Source organism: Peromyscus maniculatus, chromosome 3, assembly GCF_049852395.1.
Source record: "Peromyscus maniculatus bairdii isolate BWxNUB_F1_BW_parent chromosome 3, HU_Pman_BW_mat_3.1, whole genome shotgun sequence".
In the NCBI taxonomy this organism is placed as follows: domain Eukaryota; kingdom Metazoa; phylum Chordata; class Mammalia; order Rodentia; family Cricetidae; genus Peromyscus; species Peromyscus maniculatus.
Genome location: NC_134854.1, coordinates 79225263 through 79249946, shown reverse-complemented (window position 1 = coordinate 79249946; position 24684 = coordinate 79225263). Strand labels below are relative to the sequence as shown.

At 40.6% G+C, this 24684-nt stretch overlaps 1 protein-coding gene across 7 annotated transcripts in view; it reads left to right on the top strand.

Moving 5' to 3' along the window:
* Pde1c (phosphodiesterase 1C) overlaps positions 1–24684 on the top strand; it is a 429787-nt gene that overhangs the window by 315847 nt on the left and 89256 nt on the right. For all 7 annotated transcript variants that reach the window (XM_042273371.2, XM_076566854.1, XM_042273374.2 and 4 more), the window contains 6 exons: positions 788–970; positions 2206–2272; positions 5825–5941; positions 8391–8531; positions 18191–18291; positions 20101–20229. In XM_042273371.2, the coding sequence (XP_042129305.1) occupies positions 788–970; positions 2206–2272; positions 5825–5941; positions 8391–8531; positions 18191–18291; positions 20101–20229 (738 nt within the window). The remainder of the gene's footprint in view (positions 1–787; positions 971–2205; positions 2273–5824; positions 5942–8390; positions 8532–18190; positions 18292–20100; positions 20230–24684) is intronic.

The window sequence follows — 24684 nt, the reverse complement described above, 5'->3', positions numbered from 1 at the left end:
AGGACCGAACCCAGGGCCTTGTGCTTGCTAGGCAAGCGTTCTACCTCTGAGCTAAATCCCCAACCCAAGAGCTTATTTTTTTAATGATGCAATTCATTATTAATTTCAGGAATTTGATTCTACAGTTTTTTTTCCTTTACCTAAATAAATATATCTAAACACATGACAACAATAAAAAGCATCTTTATATTGATGGGCACTTTTACTGCTTATTTTTAATAGGGTTTAAATAGATGACATTCAGTATTTTTGGTTCTATTATAACTACTTTTCTTCCTTTCTAGTGCTCTGCCCAAATAAGTTAGGCAAATCAGAAAAGCATATTCACAGATGGCTTAAGTCACTGGGCTCAAATGAAGAACTGTTCTGTTTGGGGAAGTTTCCTTAAATTTAGATAATGTTCCTATTATCTCCTGTTGAATTAAAGGGGCATCAGTTGGTATCCCTTAAAATCATTGCTTCAGAGCACTTGGTTGTTGGGATTTGTGCAATGTTTTCAGTCATTAGGCATTTCTCCCAATACTGTCACTGGTTGGGTCTTAGCTTTTTACACATTTTTATGCTTGTGTCTTTGGAGAGCAGGCCAGATCCAATTTAGTCAAAGGAGATATATCAGTGTGAGCTTTCACAGGCCTTGCCAAAACACTGCTCCCCTGACCCCATGTGTGTATGTATCCCATTTTATATCATGTTTTTGTACCTGTGTTTCAGGTTGGGTAGAGAGGGGCAGCTGCTTCAGAGAATTCTAGATTGAGATTCAGTCTCTGGTTATGTGTTTTATTTTCAGGAGACTTCTGGATACAGAGGATGAACTTAGTGACATTCAGTCAGATGCTGTGCCTTCTGAGGTCCGAGATTGGCTGGCCTCCACCTTCACGAGACAGATGGGGATGATGCTTAGGAGAAGTGATGAGAAGCCCAGGTTCAAGAGCATCGTCCATGCGGTGCAAGCTGGGATATTTGTGGAGAGGTAAAGGTGAAACTCATTGTGACTCCAGGGCCAAACCAACAGGAGGAACTCCAGGTCCCATGGCTCTAAGCTTTCCTCTAGTGTAGTTTTGATACGTTATTATAAAAACTCACATTTCTAAGTCGAAACAAGTATTTTAATCTTCATGACATCTTTAGGACAAGCTTTTCCCTTTGCTCAAATCCTCATCTTCTAAGGATTTAGATCAAGTTCAGTCTTGTTTTTAAAGTCAGAAGTCATCTGACCCATGTTTTTCCAAATACATGGATAGCATCAGAATAGACCAGTAGTGCTTTGAGGTTGCTGAGCCAGGGAGGACAGTTTAAGAGCTGAGTTCCCTGTGACATAGTTTGCCAGCTTGTTGACACTGAGTTGTTCCCTACAAGAAACAGAATCGTTTCTTCTACTATTCTCTACTTTACAGTTACACATTTTGGAAATTTCATGGTAGTGATTTCAAAGTTTACCTGGAACATTTACTTGCTTCTTTTAGAAGTTCTGGAGAAAAAGCATTTCTGGTGGGTTGTCCATACAGATTCTTCCTTCATCATTAAGTACAAGAATGTACCCTGCTTCTCATCCAGCAGCCAGTGCTGGCAGAACACATCATCCCTTTTAATAATTTAGTGTCCAATATGGGGCACATAAGCTTAATTTAATTTTGTTTCCAGTGGCTTGTGTGTGCTGTGGGATGTTCTGTATGCTATGAATGCATTGCTCTGATTGGTTGATAAATAAAACACTGATTGGCCAGTAGCCAGGCAGGAAGTATAGGCAGGATAAGCAGACAAGGAGAATTCTGTGAAGAGAAAGGCTGAGTGAGGAAATGCCAGCCCGGGGAGCAGCATGTAATGGCACACAGGTAAAGCCATGGAACATGGGGCAACATATAGATTAACAGAAATGGGCTGAGTTTAAGTATAAGAGCTAGTCAATAGTTAGCCTGAGCTAATGGCTGAGCAGTTATAAATAATATTAAGCCTCTCTGTGCTTATTAAGCAACAAGTACAATCTGGGCAGGAGTGGAGAAAACACTTGCTACACGTGTGTGTGAGGTTGCCTTGATCTCTTTTTAGTTCATCTCTAAGGGCACTAGAGTAACTTTGGAATTTAAAGTTCCTTGGGTCACCAGATGACCTGAGTACTCATGAATTGTTCATGTGTGTGCAGGTCTATGAAGTGGTAACAGTCAGTTGTAAGGTATCACATTTTGTTTTCTCCCCCATCTTTGCCAGAATGTACAGGAGAACATCAAACATGGTTGGGTTGAGCTATCCACCAGCTGTTATTGATGCATTAAAGGTAAGGCTGTTGAAAAGGTTTATGGGGTACATGGAAATGAATGAAGAGTACAGTTAAATTTGTTCTCAGAAAACAATATTTCATTTCTGTACTTTTCTGTTATTCCTACCCTAATCTGTCATTATTGTTTTCTTATCTGTTCTAGTAGTATTACTATGTTCTCAATCTTTAACCTCCATGTGGATTTTGGTTTTGCAGTGATCGCCATGATGAGATTAATGTAGCAATAGCCACAAGAGATAGGTGCATTATAGCAAAAGTGTTTGAACTTAGGAAGAAATTTGTTGGTTGTAATTCTATCAATACTCAATTGCCTACTCCAAGTCCAATTTGTTGGTTGTAATTCTATCAATACTCAATTGCCTACTCCAAGTCCAATTCAGAAAATTAACAACAACAACAACAACAAAAAAAAAAAACAGAAAATTTTAAGAAAAATAAAATCAGAGTTAATCAGGGATTAGAATTGAGGCTTGGTCACAGTGTTCCCAGCACTTGGCATGTTCTCAGTAACATTTCATGGCATGATTGTTTACTCCAGAGCCCTTGTCCCCTTGAGACATCCTGCAGTTTTCCTAGGACCTGCACTGAGCCAGGTGTTCCATGGGGAGTCATTCAAATATGGTTTTGTCTTAAGCACGCTGAACCCTGCATGGTAACTCCCAATCAAACATACTGAAAACTATGTAGATGACTTCAAAAGGCCCAACACAGAAATGTTCCTTGAGGCAGGGGAGAGTCAAATTCAGGGGTCTGGAGTGTTCCTGGTGTTCCTTGGTTGCCAGGTGGGGTTGGCTAGGGTCCAGTGTCTTGTGCTGGTTGATATTATATGTGCTGTCTGCACTTAACACCCATTCCTTTGTACAGTGGCATTGTGGAATTCTGGCTTCTAGTATTGTCTTTCTCTGAAACATGCAACAAGTATAACCTGGTGATACTTTCAGAAGATAAATTACCCATTTGGGGGAGTGCTTCTTGAATAGCTTAACGTAAAAAGCACACCCCATTGGACAGTTTTGATTATGTTCATGGATTTCCCTTTTGTTTAGAGACATTCACTGGCTGTATATATAGGATTCACATTTCTCTTTTCACTGTCTACATTTTTTCCTCCTCCTCACATCTTAAGAGCAGGAAGGATGCTGTGAGGAGCAACACGCCCCCATACTAATGGCTGACCCATCAGTGTAGTTTACAATGATGTTTCCCATCTCGCCAGCAGAACCACTTCATAAGACCTGTTTCCTAACAACACAATGAAATTGCCATTGATTTTCATAATTGAACTGAAACACTCAGTGTAAATCTTAGGAGCGTTAGAAGCCTACTTAAACCTTTATTTCTGCCTTTGTCATACATACAAATACAACTGGGCTCACTGATACTGGGCTGTTTATGAGAGTGTATCTTCCAAATTAATGTCTCTTTTCTACAAATCGCTAAAAATCAAAAAGTGGAACAACACGTTATGTGAACGAAGTGTTATTCGATGCTTAAGGAAAGGAAACCTCAAAAGTCCATGTGGCCTTCTGAGAGAAAGACACTTGGATTGGTCAGAGCAGGAACCAGCTACCTCCAAATGGCTGCCCTTCCCATGTCTGCTGATGTGTATATTAAGGTCAAAGCTTTTGTCCTTGACCCAATTCCTGTTGATCGAGAAAGTTCAAGTCCTCTCGACACTGTAGTGTCTTTCCAGATCTCCACACTTGCCTTTGATTGCCGGAGGACTGAAGTGGGTTGGACAGCACAGAGATGGGGTCGCTTTTCCTTTTTAGAACCTGCTGGGGAAAAGGTTATTTGCCCCGAGCTGCTGGCATTTATATGGAAACCACTACTGATTTCCTCTAGTACAGAAAAATTTCTCAAAGACAGAGAATTCAGTTCACTAAAATAACCATTGTGGCATGTCATGTTAACCTTTTCAGTTAATGTAAGAACGTGGCATAAAATGACATCTAAGTAAGAGAGTAATTAACACTGCTCGCTGTAGATTTTAAGGGAGTTGTGTGTCACTCTTGGTGCTTTCTCCGCTGGGTACATAATACCTTCTAAGTTCATCTCATCTCTAGCCTTTGGGGTGGGGTTCTAGAGGTGCAGAAGTGATCTGTTCTTGAGAAGAGCAGTTGTCCTGTGGCTCAGGACCAGCCCCTTGGATAGTTTTAAAATGGGAGGAAATAAGCAGTTTCCAGCTTTCTTAGGCTGTGCTAACCTGGATGTTCTCCACCTTTCTTGACTGGAATTATCCCTGAGCAGAATTTGGTAAAAGAGAAATCATGTTTAAGGTGCTTCAACTGGGTGCCCATTAAAATGCAAATTCCAGACTCAGGATCATTCAGAGGCCTACAGCATCCTTAGTATTTTCAGAGAGTCCCTAAGTGGCTTGGGAGAAGAATGAAGTTCAAGAATAACAGTTAAGATTTTCTTGAAATGAAGGCCCAGACAGAATACCCACTCTGCTACTCATTTCCTGGAGCTGTTAGTGTCCTTCTCCTCAGGACTGTATCAGACAGTGACTGTGACTCATAGTGATCCAATTATAGAACTCAAGCAACACTCCAAGTTGTGGGTATATTTTGGTATCTATGTCCTGGGTCCTCACTGGGTACTTAGGGGATGAGGCCTGTGTCGGAGAAATACCCATGCTGTGATGAAGACACCAAATGCCTGTCAATTTAACTATGATTTAAACACATGTTTGTTTATTATGTCCACAAGTGGCTGGTGTTGCTGTGTCAAAAGAACACAAGATAATGTTTACATGTGTTCTGGAGCCAGTATTTGTGAACAAATAGGTACTTCATATAAGGTGTGTGTCCAGTTCAGTTTTTACATTTCCTTCCTTCACCAAAGTGTTAGAGCAATAGGAGAACTTTGTCACCAGATTTGTGGCTCCAGAGAGCATTTTTCCTGTTCTTGAAGTGAAGGTTTTCCCCTTTGGGTGCATCTTAGCCATGGATATTGAAGTGGCATTCCATTTTTATCTTCTATACCATACATGCTTCTGCACACTTTTAAATGATTTTACAGTGTCAACTCTAGCCTCAGAGGATATCATTACATAGTAGGTTAGTGGCTTGGAGAGCATTTAGAGATGTGCCCCAGCTGGTTTGAACCCAGAATGCTAGTTGATGGTCTTGAAGGAAGGAGCCCAAGAGGAGGCATTAGTGTGGAAGGCATAGGGGTCCTCATCCCACATGTGTCCCAAGCTTGTACTTCTAATAGGCCTTTGAGGAATTAGGTAACTATCCATTTTCTCATCTGTAAAATGTAACTTGTCATACCACCTAAGAATTGTTTGATAAATTACATATTTTTTACCACTCATGATGCCTGTCAATATTGCTGCTGGATAATAAAGTTCTTTGTTTTTGTTTTTGTTTTGTTTTAACAGTAAGTGTTCTTGTGCTACCACACTAGAAAGCTACCGAGAGTTCTTCAGTCTTGAGCCATATAGTCACAGGTGTGGGCTACCGGCAGACTCAAACGTGGATAGATTAGCAGTTGCACAGGTGATATGAACTAATAGTGCTTTCTCCCTGCCCTGTCCTGCAGGATGTGGACAAGTGGTCCTTTGACGTCTTTTCGCTCAATGAGGCCAGTGGAGATCATGCATTGAAATTCATTTTCTATGAATTACTCACACGCTATGACCTGATCAGCCGTTTTAAGGTCAGTACCCCATTAAAAAGATAAACTGCAAAAAAATTTCTATCCTCACATGATTTCTATGTCAAGACCAAGGGAATCCTTTTAAGTAGATAGGAAACTGTTGTGGGCAACTGTGGCCATCATTCCAATGGGGCTATCTTCCTTGTGGAAGTCTTTGTTCTTTACATGCTGACTGGTGGATCTTGCTGGAAAGCAGACTAGAGAAGTGGTATGGAGACCTGTCTTCTGAGAAGCACTGCCTACAGTAGCTGAGTCTGCCCTAGGTGCTGCCCACCAATGGGCACTCCACCTCACGTCATCATGACTATGTGCCCTATTGACCGCTCTTGGCTGAGAGGTAGCAATGGAGACAGCGTGAGCTTAGCAACTTCCATAAACTTTCCCCCCACCCCATGCCGCATTCAGACAACACTCCCACTTATCCATGACAGATCATTGGTGTTTCCCAGCCACCCATGCTTCAGATTAATTCCTTGCTTTAAATAAAGAGAATATATTATGTCCAGGGTCAGCCCCTCAGCCACCAACCTGCACAGCCTTTTCAGATCAGGACAGGTCCTCAAGGGAACCTCTGTCCAGTTTATTTCCTCAGACTTCATTCATCAGATGAGTGTGATGTATCTCTGGAACGTTGTAGGTTGTTTTACATACAAATGTTGATGTCTCTGGACAGAGTAAGTCTTTGTCACTTTCTTAAGAGCTGTATTGAAGCACATGCTTTCTACATGACCACAAATCACTTATGGCAACGTCCTTTGTCCTTCGTTGTGCCTACATCAGAAACTGCAAGGAACCATGGGTACTGGAGACACTTTTCTTGGAACAAAAGTTGTGTGAACACCTTTACTTGGCTTCTCACTGGCTCATAGACTGCCAGAGCAGCCCCAAAACCCAAGCTCCCTTGATCTTAACTGTAAAAAATGATAAGCTCATCTATGCCCTCTGAAAGACATTTCCTTGCGTACCTACTTACTTTGATTTTACAAGAAAGGAACTTGCAAAGTAACCCTGGATGGCCTTGGACTAGCAGTAATCCTTCTTTCTCTTGCCTCCTGAATTCTACAACTAAAGAACATAATTAAAATTTCAAGAATCCACTAATGGTTAGAATTTAAGAGGCTTGCTGTGATTATTATAGTTGAATTTCCTTTTGAATATGTTAGTCTCTAGGAACACACACCCTTTTCTTCACCCCCAGCCTTGGACTAGGGATTTTACCTCAACTGTATCAATAATCTCACAATTAGCATGATAAATATCTGGAAGGTCCTCTTTAATTGTATGTAACATTTGCAGATCTTTGCTATACAGGAGAGCAAGCTGTGTGTATTATACATATTTGAACTGAAAAAGCAATCAGTTGAAAATGCTATCCCAATGGACTGGTGATTCTGAGAAAATGTGCACATCTTTATGACTTGAGAAAAATTAACATATACTGTGCAGCATACTTAACACGAGAAAGCATAAAGAACACAAAAAAACTTAAGTTAGAAAATGACTGTGATGTGACAGATGTAAGTGGCCACTGGTGTGACTTCCTCGAAGCCATGTTCTTTGAAAGGGGTCATTGCATGCATTAGAAATATGGGGGAACACAGTGTAGTAGTGTGTATGAGAAATGAACAGGATATGTCTTTTTACCCCCCAATGATCTATTATTAGTGACTTGCAGTTTGGAAAGTCTTCTTCTGCTGGTGAAATGTTACAAATTGTTAAAAATTTCATAAACTACAGTAATTCCCAGTGGAATTTGTAAGTTCCTCAATATGGTTTATGACATTAGTCCTGCGTAGCATCTCTTCCTTCTTGGGATTGGAGGAAAAGACTAAGAACAGATAAACTACAAAGAAATACAGAATTTTAGTAGTCACCAATAACGAATGGGGTTGCCTATGTGTACATCAAAAAACACTGTTTTACATTTTAAACAAAATGTCTTTGAGATGAATCTGTATAGTTTGGTTGCCTGATTTAGCTGGAAAGCTTCTCTCCAGGTTCCACCAAGCCCAGCAGTCCTGTAGCCCACTTATAAAATAAATACACAGACTCTTATGTTACTTATAAACTGTATGGCCATGGCAGGCTTCTTGTTATCTACTTCTATCACAAATTAACCCATTTCTATTAATCTATACTTTGTCACGTGGCTTGTGGCTTACCAGTACCTTACATCTCGATTGTCCTGGCGGCCATATTTGCCATACAGAACCTCCCACAGCAGCCTGAACTGAGGAATTTGTAAGACTGACTGTTCTTCAACCAGGGACTTGGTATTAAGATTTTCAATGTCTCTGACAGTTTCACCAGGGAATTTAATTAACTGTTAAACATTGTTGCTTCCTCATGTGATCCACAACGGCCCCCAAAATGAGCAAGGTGGGGACCTTAATGTTTTTCTTAAGATAAGTCTGTCCTTCAGTGAATGAAGCTTACTGTTCTCTTTCAGATCCCCATTTCTGCACTTGTCTCATTTGTGGAGGCCCTGGAAGTGGGGTACAGCAAGCACAAAAATCCTTACCACAACTTGATGCATGCTGCCGACGTCACACAGACTGTGCATTACCTCCTCTACAAGACGGGAGTAGCGGTAAGTAGAGGCAGAGGCTCTCGTTTGTTGGAGGGTGTTCCAGATGTGATGAGGAAGCATCCAGTGTGAATGAATACCTTGTGAACTCCCTATCTTCCAGCATCCCCCAATCCTTATGGAGAGGCTTGGGGTGTTCTGAAGTGTTCTCATAGTCATCATGGAGAGCCTTGGGGTTCTCTGGAGTGCTCCCCTGATCTATATGGAGAGTGCTCTGAAGTATCCCTCTGATAACTGTGGAGAGCTTTGGGGTTCTCTGAGATGTTCTTCTTCTTCTTGGGCCCAATGAAATTGATAATGACCAATTAAAGAATATTACAAGAACTAAATATATATTGCCACATATAGAATGATTATCTTGACCCTTGGCAACAGTCAATTAACAATGACATTCACTTATTCTGAAATTATGTTCAGTAGATTCATCAACCATTCCTCCAACTCATATTTGGCTTAACATGATAGGTCTTTTTTTCTGGTTATTCATATCTTACACATTTTTTATAGCTAAGGGTTTCTATTCATTTGAAATATCATTATTATAGTTCTGCTTTTCAGTTCTTTAGATGGTTTTAGATGTCTTTTCTCTAATCCATTTGATTAACTAGCTTGTTCAAATTGATTGTGTCTTTGACTTTTAAATTTTTCATTGTTATTTATTTATTTGTTTGTTTGTTTATTGTGTATGGGTATGGAGAGAACACATTTAGATGACAGAGGACAATTTGTAGCAGTCAATTCTCTCCTTCTACCTTGTGGAGGCCATGGATTGAACTCAGATTTTCTGGTTCGTCATGAAGTACCTTGGTCAACTGAATCATTCCACAAGCCCCGTTGCCTTATTTACTTCCATACAATCCATCAATTTTAATATTCATAGAAAATGGTGGCAAAACAAAGTAAAACAAAAAACAAAAACAAATGAACAACCGAAATAGCTTTCATTGAGATATCCTTCAGAACACCTATAGAATTTTATTTTAACCTCTATTTGAATTTATTGTGTGCTGAATTTATCCCCATGTAGTATGAATCTTAAAAAGTCCTTATTAATAAGATCAAACCCGGACCAGGTATTGGGGTGAATTCTGGAAGATCAGAGAGACAGAACAAGCCAAAGCTAACCTCAGCTGGCCAACTTCTCAGCTGGTCTTGTTTCCTCAGACTGGATGCTTCTGTGTCCTCATCCCAGTGGCTCTCAGCTGAACTGCTGCTTGAGAGCCTGAAGCTTAACCATCTAAAAGCTTAACCAGCCAAATGCTTCTGGTTTCTGGTCTTCATGCTTTATGTATCTTTCCTTTCTACCATCACTCCCTGGGATTAAAGGCTCGCTTTCTGGGATTAAAGGCGTGTGTCACCATGCTTGGCTGTTTGCAATGCAACTTTGAATGCACAGAGATCCAGAGGGATTTCTACTTCTGAAATGCTAGGATTAAAGGTGTGAGTGCCACCATTTTCTAACTTTTGTATCTAGTGGCTGTTCTGTCTCTGACCCCAGATAAGTTTATTAGGGGAACACAATACCACCGCATCCCCATGCCATATGTTTTGTTTCTGCAGTTTGCTCTGGGGTATCTCTTTCTTCTGTGATGGCCCCTCCTATGGCTTAGGAACAGTTTATTCCTTCTCCATGGGGCTCATCTTAGTGTGGCATGGGTTATTCTGAGCATGAACATTGTATTTTTGGCTCACATCTTGTTGACCTTGATATATTCAGTAACTAGGGAATCTGCATCTAAACCTGGAAGCTCAAATGTGCTCTCTGCTCTTTTAAGTACATGCAACAAAAATTGAGCACTGCTTTTGGGTCAGTGACCACAAGTCCAGCCCCACTGTGTGGACTTGAGCACAGGTGCTGATGCCACCAGTATGTGATGCTTGAACTATGAACTGACAAGGAGTATTTTCCTATGAATCTCAGGGAATGCAATATGCAGTTTTAAAAGTTCGAAATACTGAGCAAGTTTGGAAATATTAGAATCAGTTCTTAGAAAAACTAAGCAAACCAATCATGGAAATGGCATGCACAGCTCCTTCAGAATGACATCTTTCAGATGCCGGTAGCATTTTGGATATGCACACACTTGATGGCCTGGGAAGATTCAGGCATGTTTTTAAAGTGAAAACAAAGATTTGATCTCTTGGCTTGCATGATTTTCTGGGTTAAGAGAGTGGCAATCCATTTTCACAGGTCCCTCCAGGCCACTTACAGGAAGAGCGAGACAGAAATTGTTTGGGCATGGCAAATCAACCACAAGCCAGCACGTAGTTTCTTGTCTTTTTTGCTGACTGGCTCAGTCTAGTAGCTCACTGAATTAAATTTAGCATACAGTGGGAAGAGTAAGCCTTGAAGCTAGATATACTACATATAAATCCCTCCTTAATTACTTAATAGATATTATAGCCTGTGATAAAACATTGAGTCTCTATGCCCAGATTTCCTCTGGTCTGAAATGTAAGAAAACTTTTATCTAAAGGATGGCCAGGAATAAAATGTCAAAAATATTGACTATTCTCTTTCCTTCAAATTAGAAAATATTATTACTAGATTATTGTAGAATTTCCCCCAAATCTATGATCATGTTTTAGTTTTTGTTTAAAAGGCTCGTTTTGGAAAAATACTATATAAGAAGCCATTTCAAAATTATAGAAATATTACAGAGAGGACTCATTTTATGAGATTGAAGAGTTTCTATAAAAAAAAACTGAGACCAGAAGCCATACTAAATAATAATATCCATGAAAACATGGAGTAAAACAGAATTGTCCACACCAAAACAGACCCATGAAGACCTAGACTGATGCAGAAGTGTCTGCTAAGACAGACTCATGAAGACATGGACTGACACACTAAGATAACTATTGAACATTTTTCTACAGAACCCATGGAATGCAATATGCTATTTTAAAAGAATAAAATGCTGAGAAAATTTGCAAGAGCTTTTCATGCACTGGAAATGAATACATATGATGTAAAAAGTACATTCTCAGCAGTTAAAAAAAATGTATGGTTATCTAGAAGCAACTTCAAAACTGTAAACAGGAAACTATAAAACTCAAAGGACTCAAAACCGATGTTTCAATGAGTGGAGTGCTGTGTTTTAAATGGGAAACTTTTGGGTTGTATGGATGGAAATTTTTCTCAAAACAATAAATACTAATTCAGTTCCAAAAAATTTAATGTATAACTTGATAAGTCTGAAAGCTGTAACTAGAGTTTTCCTGCCTTGCCCACAGTCAGGACAAATCTTTGTCACCTGCCAGTTCCACAGCTGCTCAGACCCAACCAAGTAAACACAGAGACTTATATTGCTTACAAACTGTATGGCCATGTCAGGCTTCTTGCTAACTGTTCTTATAGCTTAAATTAATCCATTTCCATAAATCTATACCTTGCCACGTGGCTCGTGGCTTACCAGCATCTTCACATGGTGCTTGTCATGGTGGTGGCGGCTGGCAGTGACTCCTTCTGCCTTCCTGTTCTTTCTTTTCTCCTCTGTTAGTCCCGCCTTTGCTTCCTGCCTGGCCACTGGCCAATCAGTGTTTTATTTATTGACCAATCAGAGTAATTTAACATATAGACCATCCCACAGCAGGAAGCCATACAAAATGTATGTTTTTCTGTGTTAAAAATGGTAGATTTGGAAAGGAACAGTATGTAGCAAGAAGGTAGTTCTTATCTGACTAATGCTAAACTATTGACAAAGCTATAGAAACAGAATAGGTGATGAAAACGACAAATACATCAATGGAGTTTTCAGTTCAAACCATATACGCAAAGGTTTATTGAGCACTGATTATGTATGAGCTGGGTGCTTTGTTAAACTACTCCATGGTGATGGAACGAGGTGGTAAGGACTTAGAGAAGCAATGGGATAATAAAGGCAGAGCTCATACAAATAGGACTGGTGTCCTTAAGAAGACCAGGACTCCTCTCCTCTTCCTTCCTGGCCCTTTGCAATTCCATTAAGTGTAAGCATACAGCTTGTCTTGCTTCATGATGTGTTACCACCTTCAAAACAACTGTCAATCAGTCATGGACTGGAACCTTCATGAGTCCAAATCAGCTTTTGTCTTTATAATATGATTTATCTCACATACTTGTCATAGTACATGTCTTAGTTAAGGTTTTCACTTGCTGTGTGTGGAGAGACACCATGACTATGGCAACTCTTATAAAGGAAGACATTTAATTGGGTGGTTTACAGTTCAGAGGTTCAGTCCATTGTCACTATGATGGGGAGCATGAACCTGGGTCCTCATGCTGGGCTCTGAACATGGGTGCTCATGCCTGGCACGAACCTAGGTCCTCTACAAAAGCGGAAAGTAATCTTAAACAGTGAACCAATCTCTCTAGTCTCCCAGGTCTGAATCCACTGACCATGCATTTAGGTGTTTGGCCGTAATTCTGCAGTATCTTTGGTGAAAAAGAACTCCTTGTATCTGGGAATCCTCAGGGGTGCATACTTGATGGTAATGTAGAGCAGATTAAAGCAGAGGCAGCCTAGTGCTCTGAGCTCTGGTCAACATATTTTTAGTACCTATTGTGTGTAGTATCCTGTGCAATATAAACATGAATCTAACAGCTTCATCAGCTCTAAAGGAAAATGCTGAAACATTTTTGCTAATGCAGGTCATCATTAGCATCAATGGTCTAGCAGCCAAAGATGTATCATGCTCAGTTATTTGCAGTGTATGCATGTATGCACAAGTTTATAAGTAGGTACATGTATATGCATGATGAGCATGAGGAGGACAGAAGACAACCTCAGGTGTCCTTCATTGGGCCCCTCTACCTTGTCTTTGAGAGGGACTCTCTTACTGGCTGAGAGCTTGCCAGTTAGGCTAAACTGGCTGGTCAGTGCACCCCAGGGACCTGCACATTTCCATCTCTCTAGCCCTGGGATTACAGCTACCAAACCTGGCTTTTTATATGGATGCTGGCAATGGAACTCGGTTCTTTGTGTTTGTGTGACAAACACTTGATCTATTCAGCCATCTTCCCATGACCCACCCCTTCTTTGTGTGTGTGTGTGTGTGTGTGTGTGTGTGTGTGTGTGTGCATACATGTATCTTTTTGTGGTGATTTCTGAAGGACAATAATGTAGAAGTAGAAACTGCTGTTCACACAGCAAAGTCACAGCTTACTTAGAGTAATGTATCCTGTAGCAGTGGACAATGACCCATGTCCATTTCCTTCAGATTTCCTCTGTTGTGTACGCTTACCATCACCCACCCACACACCCAAGTGCACAGCTTGCTTTTCTGAGCCACAGATGTCACAGTCTGAAATACACCACCTTCAGGTGTCAAAGCTGCTCTGTCAGTGAATGAGCTGTGACACACCAATTTGGAAGACAGGAAAACACAGTCAAATAATCCTAGAACAAAATGCCTGTGTAGCTTAAATTTCTGGTTGCTTATATTTTGACATAAAACCTCAGCATTCACAGTAATTAAGTTGAAAAATGCAAGGAAATTGGAGCCACATTAAAGTATGAATCCCAGCTTTCCTCACAATGGCTTCTTCTGCCTTCTCCATCTTTACTTTTACCAAGGATGCCATCTGATACCACCTGGGAAGTGTTTGGTTACTGGCTCAGTGTTTGGATTTCAAATGTAATCTGTTGTTCTCTTGACTATAACTTCTTTTTATCCATACCTACAGTACATCCAGTTCTAAGTCCAATGGCTTCTACCTCCATGGTATTTACACGTGCTGAAGACCTTTTCATCCCTCCTCTTTATTCAGACAAATGTTCTTCCTGGAGTGCTGGGCTGGCTCTGATCCTCTCTGGGATGTAAACACCTCTGCCTGTTGAGACAGTTTACATTCCTCACTCACTCTGGCTTTTAATGTCTGATGTTTGAAGCCTCAGTCTGCCCTAATTCCTGCTTTAGTTCAGGGGCACATTTCATTACTCAAGATGGACAGTGCTTTTGAAAAATGCCCTCCTCCACTCCATGCTCTCCCAGTCACCATCACCAAGGCTTGTTTTGATTGCCTATTCTCTGTGAAATTGTTTCAGGCTCCCCCTTTCTTTCCCCAGATATCCTTTTTTGCCTTTCTTATCCCTAAGCCAGTATGCACACTGATCATCACAAGGCTTGGGTTTTAAAATGAGTTTCAAAGGAAAAGTTTAGATTTTGCTGTATACCTGTTTGATCCTTTGCTGTTTAAGTTTTTTAGAAGGTAAGTGATAACTAAGAATAGCAGTTAGTGTGTTTGGGCAAGAAGGAAGTGTGCCTGTTATTTGTAATGTGGGAATTCTTCCTTTGCAGGCTTTCTGATGCTTAAACTACTGATGTTTTATGACTTGGATTTGTTTAGGCTCTATGCTGACTCCCATCTACTCTCTTATTTTAAAACATGGCATTGACTTTATATAGGACTAGAACAAGACTTATATACAGGGAATGGTTCAAAAGCATATTAGCGATAATATGATATTAGGGAAGAAAATACACCAATATAGCCAGATGCAGAGTTGCAAGCCTGTAATTCTAGCACCCAGGAGGCTAAGAAAAAAGGATTTCTGTAAGTTCACGGCCAGACTGGACCACATACAGAGTTTTGAATGGTGTGGTCTATGAGACCTTTTATCAAAAAAAAAAAAAAAAGGAAAAAATATATATTTATATATATGGACAATATCGAGAAGAGATCTCATATAATGTTATTCATTCATAAGTTTACACAAAATTAAATGAATACAGAATATAAACAAAGGAAATTTAACCTACAGATGAGAGGTGAGAATTCTGGAAACATATTGATTGTATGGCTTGTCCTGTGAACAACTGTGTGACTTTGGATGGATCCTGAGATTCCTCTGGTCTCATTTTCTCAGTTTTTAAAGTGGGGATAACAACTGCACAGGGAGCTCCTTTATGGACATGTGAAAGTTATGTGAGGTTCTACATTTAGAAAGAGGGCATGGGGGCCTAACCTCAGTGGTTAAGAAAACAAGCTGCTCTTGCAGAGGCCCCAGGTTCAGTTCCCAGCAGTTCCAATATGATGGCTCACAATTTCTGTGACCCCAGTTCTAGGGGATCTAATGGCTTCGCCTGGCTTCTGTGGTCAGTACATGCATGTAGTGTACAGACACACATGCAGGCAAAACACCTGTATACATATAGTAAAAAATAAATAAATCTTTAAAAGAAAAACAAAGAACAGTGACAAAAACAGGGACATAATAGCAGGAGAAAGACAAGGCGGAGGGAGCTGGGAGAATTAAGGAGAAGTGTTGGTAGATGGATATAATCAAAATATAGTGTATAAATGCCTGAAACTTTCAAAGAATAAAAACAGTATTTTTTAAAAGCGCCCAAGGCAGGTTCTGCTGCACCTTGAGCCTTCCTGTGTGAGGAGGTGACTGAGCTCTTACCATCCTTGGAAAGACAGCCTCAGTTTTCCCACAATCTTTCCTCATTTATAGTGTAGTTATTACATTTACTTATTATTCACTTGGAGTAGGACATGTGCTGCTGCCGCTGGTGCTGCTGCTGCTGCTGTGTGTGCATGTGTGTGCCTGCGTGCGTGCATGCGAGCATGCGTGTGTGTGTGTGTGGGGGTGGGGGGGTGGGTGTGACTTCTTGTGGGTCTCAGAGCCTGAACTCCTGTTGTAGGTGTGGCAGTGGGCAGTTTCACCTGACAGGCCACCTCACCAGCCCATCCATATCTCTTTTCTACCTCATTTCAGAAATTTTTCTCTTAGTCTGTTCTCTTTGCCTTTCCATTCCTTGAATCTCAGTCTGTAACTTTCAGGCACATTATTGAGTATTGGGAGAGATTTTTTTTTTTTTTAAATTTCATGCTACAAATTGTTAGAAATAATTTTTAAAGTATCTTTATTCTTTAATATGAAGTCACTTTTTCATAGATTGTCTAATTCTCAGGAATTTCCTTTGTTAATAGCCAAAATTAGCAATTATTTGAAAGAAATACTTAAGTGGAAAACTACAAAATGTGTATGATTATTATGAATCACTTTGTATGAACTTCAGTCATACACATATATCTCATGTACTCATTGTAATCTGAGACCGTGGTCTTTTTTCTGAGTTGGCTGGTTTGGGTGCTCATTTTCTCCCCCACCAGCCCTGTCCCCATATATAAAAACGTGACTTCCCTTGACCATTGCCAGCAGTCTATTGTGGGGGCTCAGCCTGGGAGGAGGGGACTGCACCTGCCTGGACTGAGTCTACCAGGTTGATCTTAATCCTTGGGTGAATCTTTGCCCTGGAGGAGATGGGAATGGGGGGGTGTTGGAGGGAAGGGGAGGGAGTGGGAGGGGGGAGAACAAGGGAATTCGTGCCTGATATGTAGAATTAAATTATATTGTAAAATTAAATTTAATTAAATTAAAAAATGTGACTTCCTTTTGTTTAAATAAAATGAAGTGGGAACTTAAAAAAACTCACCAAGTGTATTAGTTACTTTTCTGTTTCTTTGACAAAACACCATGACCAGCAGCATCTTAAGGAAGAGAGAGAGGGTTTGTTTTGGCTGATGTTTCCCAGGGGATGAGTCCATGATAGCAGAGTAAGGGCATGGCAAGAGGTCTCAGAGCAGCTGGAAATGGTGCAAGTCTTCAAACTCTCGGAGCCTGCCTTCAGGGATGGACTTCCTCTCACAAGGCCACTCCTCCCAAACCTCTCCAACTGGAGCCCAAGAGTGCAAATATATGAGCCTCTGGGGACCATTGCCATTCAAACCACCACAGGAAATGAACTGATTGGAGACTATCAACTTTTACAGTTCTCTGTGGATTTGCAGTTGTCACATACGTTGTGTGTGCTGCTGAGATGTAAGCAAGAGGTACCCAGGTACACAGGGATGGGAAGTATCTGTGAGTCACAGAGCCCATTCAGTGGGACTCAGTTAAGGGAACTTCCAGCAGCACAGTGATTCTTAAACCCCGGTGTACATCAGAACTATCTGGAACACTTGATAGAGTACAGATTGCTGAGCCACAACGAACAGTTTCTGATTCAGTGAGATTAGGTAGAGCCAGAGAATTTGCTTATATTTGTATTGTATCTCAAGTGTTGCTAATTCTGCTGGCCCCTGGACAGACTTGACAAACTACTGAACCAGGGTTATGAATGGAATCAGTCCCTCTAAACATCTGTTTCTGTATATCTGTCTTATTTATTTCTGTATATGTGTCTCCCCCAACTTGTAGAGACATTTCTCCCATAATCAGACATTAGGCGTTTTGCTATTAGTGCTTGCTATTGTGTTAAAAATTTAATGAGGTCTGTATAAATCAGAGAGGGTATTGTGTTGGATTTTTTTTTGGGGGGGGAGGGGAATGGACAGAAAGAGGAAAGGAAAGAGAAACAAGAATTTTATTTCAAGTTGGAGGGATATTTGATGAGGGCTTTTTAAAGTTCTTCATATTGACTGTTGCTGCCTTTCTGGAATGTCAGATCAGAGTACTAGTTCTTGCAACCTTGCACGTTGTGTTCAAACTACAAGTCCGCAGTCTCCTCAATGAGGAAAAGCCCCAGTTACTTCCATGTGTAAGAGAACTTGTTTGGCAATAGTCAGTAGCTGCAGGGTAGAAGGCAGTGGGGGGGGGGGTATGTTGTCAGCATGCTGAACTGTCTGAGCAAGAGACCCATTATCTGCTTGCTGTGACTCTCTCTTTCAGAACTGGCTGACGGAGCTGGAGATCTTTGCAATAATCTTCTCGGCTGCCATCCATGACTATGAACATACTGGAACTACCAACAATTTCCACATTCAGACCCGGTGAGGTGGTCGAAATGTGTGCAGAAAAGGCACGAGGAGGCAGGGATAGAATTTTAGATGTCAGTGAGTTGTGTGTTTGTCATTTCCTCTTCTGAGGTTGCTCTATTTGGAATTTTGAAAAGATTGACTTGTAAACAAGACAGGAACCTGGGTGGCTTCATTGAACACGCAGCATTTTAAAAACCACCTGCTGCTGTTTCTCATATTTTATTCAGATCCAAAGGGAGTGGGTCCTCCTTTCTTCGCTATTGTAATGTTCACTCGTTATTTATGTATGTTCTGTGCCTACTCTACCTGTTTCTAATAGGTGTGGCACAGGTTGCATAGAGTCCCAGATGTCATGTAAATGACGTCACTGAGTTCAGCTAATCATTGGAGGGCTCCCGTTAAACTAACAATATGACTCCTTCTCACCCCCTGGTCTCTGAGCTTCTGGTGAGATATTCTTCTCTTTCTCTGTGCTCTCCTCTCTTCCCTCCCCTGTGGCACACAGAAGAAGATGGTATTTTCTGTTCTGTGTTCAGAAAGGGATGAAAGCAAAGGAAAGTACTTATGCTATTCTCTGTAGTTCTCACTCCGTCTCCCCAGCTAGAGTGGTCTGGACTCCTGGGAGCATATTTTTGTCATTGTTCCAAGGCCTTTAAATATGGGCAGATCCCCAGAAGTCTGGGTGGAAGCTTTGCCTGGAGGACAATGCCATGACCCACAGATGCCTAAGGAAGAGGGGTGGGTGGGGCAACTGCATGGAGCTTGCTTAGAGACCAAGAACAAATTCAGTCAACCCACTGGAAAACCTGTAAGTCATAGGAGGTAAACAGGAGCTTAATGCCACAAAGTACACACATCTACCAATATCTAACTTCGGAATTAAATTGAAGCATTGACACATTGGCCCTCAGCAAAGCTTTGTCCAGTTCACCTGAGCACAAGTTATCCCCGTTTAGAAAACTGTGTGGCCAGACCCTTCTTCCTTGATAGATCAAATGTTAAGCCTAAGATTTTTAAGGTGTACTAGACTCCTCCCCAGTTTGGTCAGCATGGGTAGGTGTTGTCTTCGGACATATCAGTCCTGTTGTCAAAAGACCTCACTTCCATCACAGTCCTGTGACTTGGTTGTTCTGGGACTCTGAGATGACACTTCCTATCTATAGGATGGTACCCTAGCTGAGAAACAATGAGCTCTGATAATCCAAGCTTAAATTAACCTTGAGATATTAGAATGATGTACAGTCCTATGTTAGGCAATACTCAACTACAGAATAGTCTTTGAGGATATATACAAATTATATTCTCTGCTTTCACCTACCCATGTTTGGCATTTCTATGAAAAAACAATTTAAGATCAAGTTATAGAGTCACCTTGCAGATAGTAACCACCATGTGATATGTACTTAGAGAATTACAACTAAAATAAATTAACCAGGATATTGATTGGATTACATAAAAATTAAAGTTATTCTAGAAATCCTAAGAAAGTTTAACACATTGACATTTTTAAAAGTCACTTTTGCCACTGGTGCAGGTAATTGAGGTCTTGCTATAAATAAAGCAGGTGTTGGCATGCTAAGGCTGAATGTCACACATGGCACACCCACGTACTGATAGTAAAGTTCTTTTCTTGTATCTACTGACAATGTTATGTTATCATAATGTAATGTTAGTTTGAGCTGTTGGTGACCCAAATGGCATGGGGACAAGACCATTTCTAAGAACAGGAAAGGGTGACAGCACACCAAAAACGTGTCCGAGTGAGCAGAAGGGATCTCAGCTATGCCCAGCCTGAAGGAGTTCATGTGTCTCTCCACCCAGGTCGGATCCAGCTATCCTGTACAATGACAGATCTGTCCTGGAGAATCACCACTTGAGTGCAGCCTACCGCCTTCTGCAGGAGGACGAGGAGATGAATATTCTTGTCAACCTCTCAAAGGATGACTGGAGGTAATATGAAATGACAGATTTGGAAGCCAGAGGGGGAAGTGTGGACAGATGGGGCATGCTGCTACTGAAGAAATACACCCTGCATAAACTCCATTCTGCTCTCTCACAATAAGTGCCCCAAAGCTTGCTAACTTGGCTTTTCACATCTTTATAAAGATTGGCTATATCATTTCTATCTTCATTTTTGTTTTGTATTTTCTTATTTTGTTTGGGTACAATTTTGTCAGAAAAAGATAAGTGGTACTCTTTTTCCTTTCTGGTGTGATCTTAAGCTTCCTTTGCTCTTCCTGTCTCCAGCTTGGTCCGAGCTGCTGACCCAGTCAGGGTCTGAACCTCTGGGACCTGAAATAAGGCAGGCCTATCAGTTAACACTGGAACATATCAACACACAAACACAGGCATCCTTGTTTGTCTTTAACCCTGAATTGTTGGTGATCGTGTGCAAAGTAACACAAATAATAGGATTGGCTTAAACCATTTGGATATAGCCTCTGATTAATACGTTATAAAATGGAGTGATTCAAACCACATAGGTGAATTAATGTAGACACAGTCAATGTAGTCCCTTGAAATTAGTTTAGTGAAGTCTATGTACTTATTGCCTGTCTTGTTAGGGTTTCTATTACTGTGAAGAGACAACATGACCATGGCAGCTCTTATAAAGGAAAACATTTCACTGAGGTGGCAACTTATATTTTCAGAAGTTTAGTCCATTATCATCATGGCAGGGAGCATGTCAGCATGTGGGCAGACATGTGCTGGAGAGGGAGCTGAGAGTTCTACATCTTGCACAGGCAACAGGAAGTGGTCTCAGACACTGGGCATGGCTTGAGCTTATATGAGAGCTGAAAGCCCACCCCCACAGTGATGCACTTGCTCCAACAAGGCCACACCTACTCCAATAAAGCCACACCTCTTAATAGTGCCACTCCCTTTGAGGGCCATTTTCTTTCAAACCACACATTCCACTCCCTGGCCTCCAAAGGGTTGTAGCTGTATCAGAATGCAAAAATGCTTTCAGTCCAACTTCAAAAGTCCCCATAGATTATAACAGTTTCAAACTTACTTCAAAGTCTGAAGTTTCAAGTCTCATCTGAGATTCATGTAATCTCTTAACTGCAATCCCCTATAAAATCAAAATAATAAAACAGATCACATTCTTCCAACATATAATAGCACAGGATATATATTACCATTCCAAAACGTAGGAAAGAGAGGATAGTGAGGAAATACTGGACCAAAGCAACACCAAAAACCAACTGGCCAAACTCCAAACTCTGGATCTCCATGTCTGATGTCAAAGTGCTCTTCAGATCTCCAACTCCTTTCAGCTTTGGTCTCTGCAACACACTTTCCCTTGGACTGGTTCCGCTCGCTGTTAGCAGCTTTCCTTGGCAGGACTCTGGCATCACCAAAATCGTGGGATCTCCCAGGCAATCCAGGCTTCAACTTCACAGCTTCATACAATGGTCTCTCTAGACCTCTATTCAGGGACACTCCTGACACGTGCCTGACCTCAGTGGCTTTTCTTAATCATGAAGGCAAACTCCATAGCCCCTTTCTTCTATCCTTGACTTTAAAGCCAGAACCACATGGCTGAAGCTGCCAAGTTCTGCTGCTTGATGGGGATGGATCATGGCCTCCTCATTCAATTACATCTTAATCAGCTTTTTGTTTTCCAGGGTTTCCTTCACTGACTAAACTTGGCTATCCTGGAACTTGTTCTGTAGATCAGGCTGGCCTCAAACTCAGAGATCTGCCAGTCTCTGCCTCTGGAGTGCTGGGATTAAAGGCATGTGCCACAACCACCCTGCCTAAACTTTTCTTTCATCCCTTTTCACAAGTTGGAAACTTAGCTGGGTGGGATCTTGCCCTGAGGTCATTACTCCCTTTATTCCATTTTTTACTGTTTATCTTCTTGAACACGTGAGGTAGCTCCATTCTGCTTCCTGGTGCTCTTTTTCTCCTCATATTTTACATTTTGTAATTTATCCTGCCCAGCTTTTCATTATAAATCTTGATTATCATCACTAATAACCACATGACATAATCTCTACTAGGCTGTTTTGAGATTTCCTTGGTCAATGGAATTAATCCAAAACTCTTCACTTTAGCCTCAGGCAGACTCTTCAGATAGGGCAAAAGGCAGCCAATTCATCAAAATATCACAAGAATGATCTCTAGGGAACATACTAAAATTCTTCTCCTTTAAAACCTCTTGAGTCAGTCCCCTATAGTTCAAATAATTCTCAGGACCACCGTCATCCATGCTCCTACTAATATGGCCCAATAAGTGGTGCTTAAAGCACTCCACTGCTTTTGGTACCCAAAGTACCAAAGTCCATATTACTGCAAATTAAAAATGATCAGGCCTATCACAGCAACACCTCGGTCCCTGGTACCAACTTCTGTCTTAGTTAGCATTCATATTGCTGCAAAGAGACACCATGACCATGGCTTTTGTAAAGGAAAACATTTAATGGGGTGGCTTACAGTTCAGAGGTTTAGTCCATTATCAGCATGGTGGGGCATGGCAGCATGCAGGAGACATAGTGATGGAACTGGGAGTTCTACATTTTGACTTGTAGGTCACAGGAAGTGGTCTGAGACACAGGATGCAGCTTGAGCATATATGACACCTCAAAGCCTGCCTCCACAGTTGACACACTTCCTCCAAAAAAACCACACTTACTCCAACAAGGCCACACCTCCTAAATGTGCCACTCTCTTTGGGGCCATTTCCTTCAAACCACCATACCATTTATATCTGTGCCTCTTGCCACTGCTACCGCAAAGAAAATAAAACATTGAGGAGAACAGAAATAATCATGTATCTGAGGTATCAGAAAATCTTGTTGGAATATCTTATATAAACACAGCAATGGAGGGAAGCCAGAGTAAGCACAGCACTCAGCCTAAACAGAAAAGCAAAAATAGCAGTCTTACTGAAGAAATCCATAAAATTACAAACAACAGAAAAAATTAACAAAGCTAAAATCTATTTCTTTGAAAAGAACAACAAAATTTATAAGCTTCTAACTTGACTGAGATAGAACATATATTGTCATTGTCAGATTCTACATATTTCGAAAATATAATATTATTTCGTCATGTTTGAAACCTTTGATTAAATAAACAAATACTCTGCAAATACAATTTACAAAACCTCACAAAAGATAAAATAGATAATTTTAATATTCCTGTATCTATTAAAACCATTGAGTTTGCCATCAAAAATCTTCACACCAGGAAACCTCCATCCTTGGATATTCTCTCTAACGAAGTCTTTGAAAACACAAAAAAGAGATCATCCCAATGTTATGCAAATTATTTATAAAATATTGAAAGAAGAAGCTACTTTCTAATTTGCCTCAGAGACATAATTTTAAACACTTTACTTTTACAAAACTATCACAAAATGAATCTTGGGAACTAGTAAACCCCATGAACATAAGTGCATCAATCCTTGTTAAATATTAGCATTTAAAATAATGTTATGTAAAAAACCTGATTTGGATAGTGTGGTTAATTTTACGTCAACTCAAGTTGGCCATAGTGAGCCTTGATATTTCTCTGAATAGCATTCAAGCTCTTTCCATGAGTCTGTTTTTAGTTGAAGCTAACATATAAATAAGTAGGCATATAAATAAGTAACATATAAATCAGTAAGGCAGACTGTCATTCCTAGTATTAGGAGGCCTGACACAAGGAGCTGAGGGTTAGACTAAATACATAAAAGGTTCACTCCCTTCCCCAAGTAAGATCAAATTCTGACCTCCTGGATTTGAACTGAAACCCTCTTCCTGAATCTTGAGTCTGTTGTTTTTTGACTGGAGTTTATCATTGGCCCTAAAGGTCTTTAGCTTGCTGACTGCTCCAGCTGACCTTGGTCTTGTCAACCTTCATAAGTCTGTAGGTTAGTTCCGTGGCTTGGGATTTAGGTCAGTTGGTAGAGTGTTTGCCTATCATGAATGAAGCCCTGGATTTGATCCCTAGAACTGTATAAAATTGAACTTGTTGTACTTACCTGTAGTCCCAGCACTGGGAAAGTGGAAACAGGGGGATAAAGTCATCTACCCCTGCATAGAGAAGTCACAGCCAGTCTTGGATATAGGAAACCCTGTCTCATAAAAAAAGAAATGTAAATTTTATAATGAATGTTTATATGTAAATATACATAAATGTATTTGTGTTGTATTGGATAACCCTGATAACTACAGAGATTTTATTCCAAGATGCACGGTTAATTTGGGACTCTAAAATAAATTTAAAAAATTTGCCATATTAAAAGCAAATAAGCAAGCAAAGAAAGCCAGATGTTGTTGATACATGCCTGTAATCCCAGCACACTGGAGACTGAGGCAGGAGGAGTTGGAATCCTGAGTTGGAATCGTACTGAGATATTTCAGGCCAGCCAGAGCCATATAGTGAGGCATCCACTCAAACAAACAAACA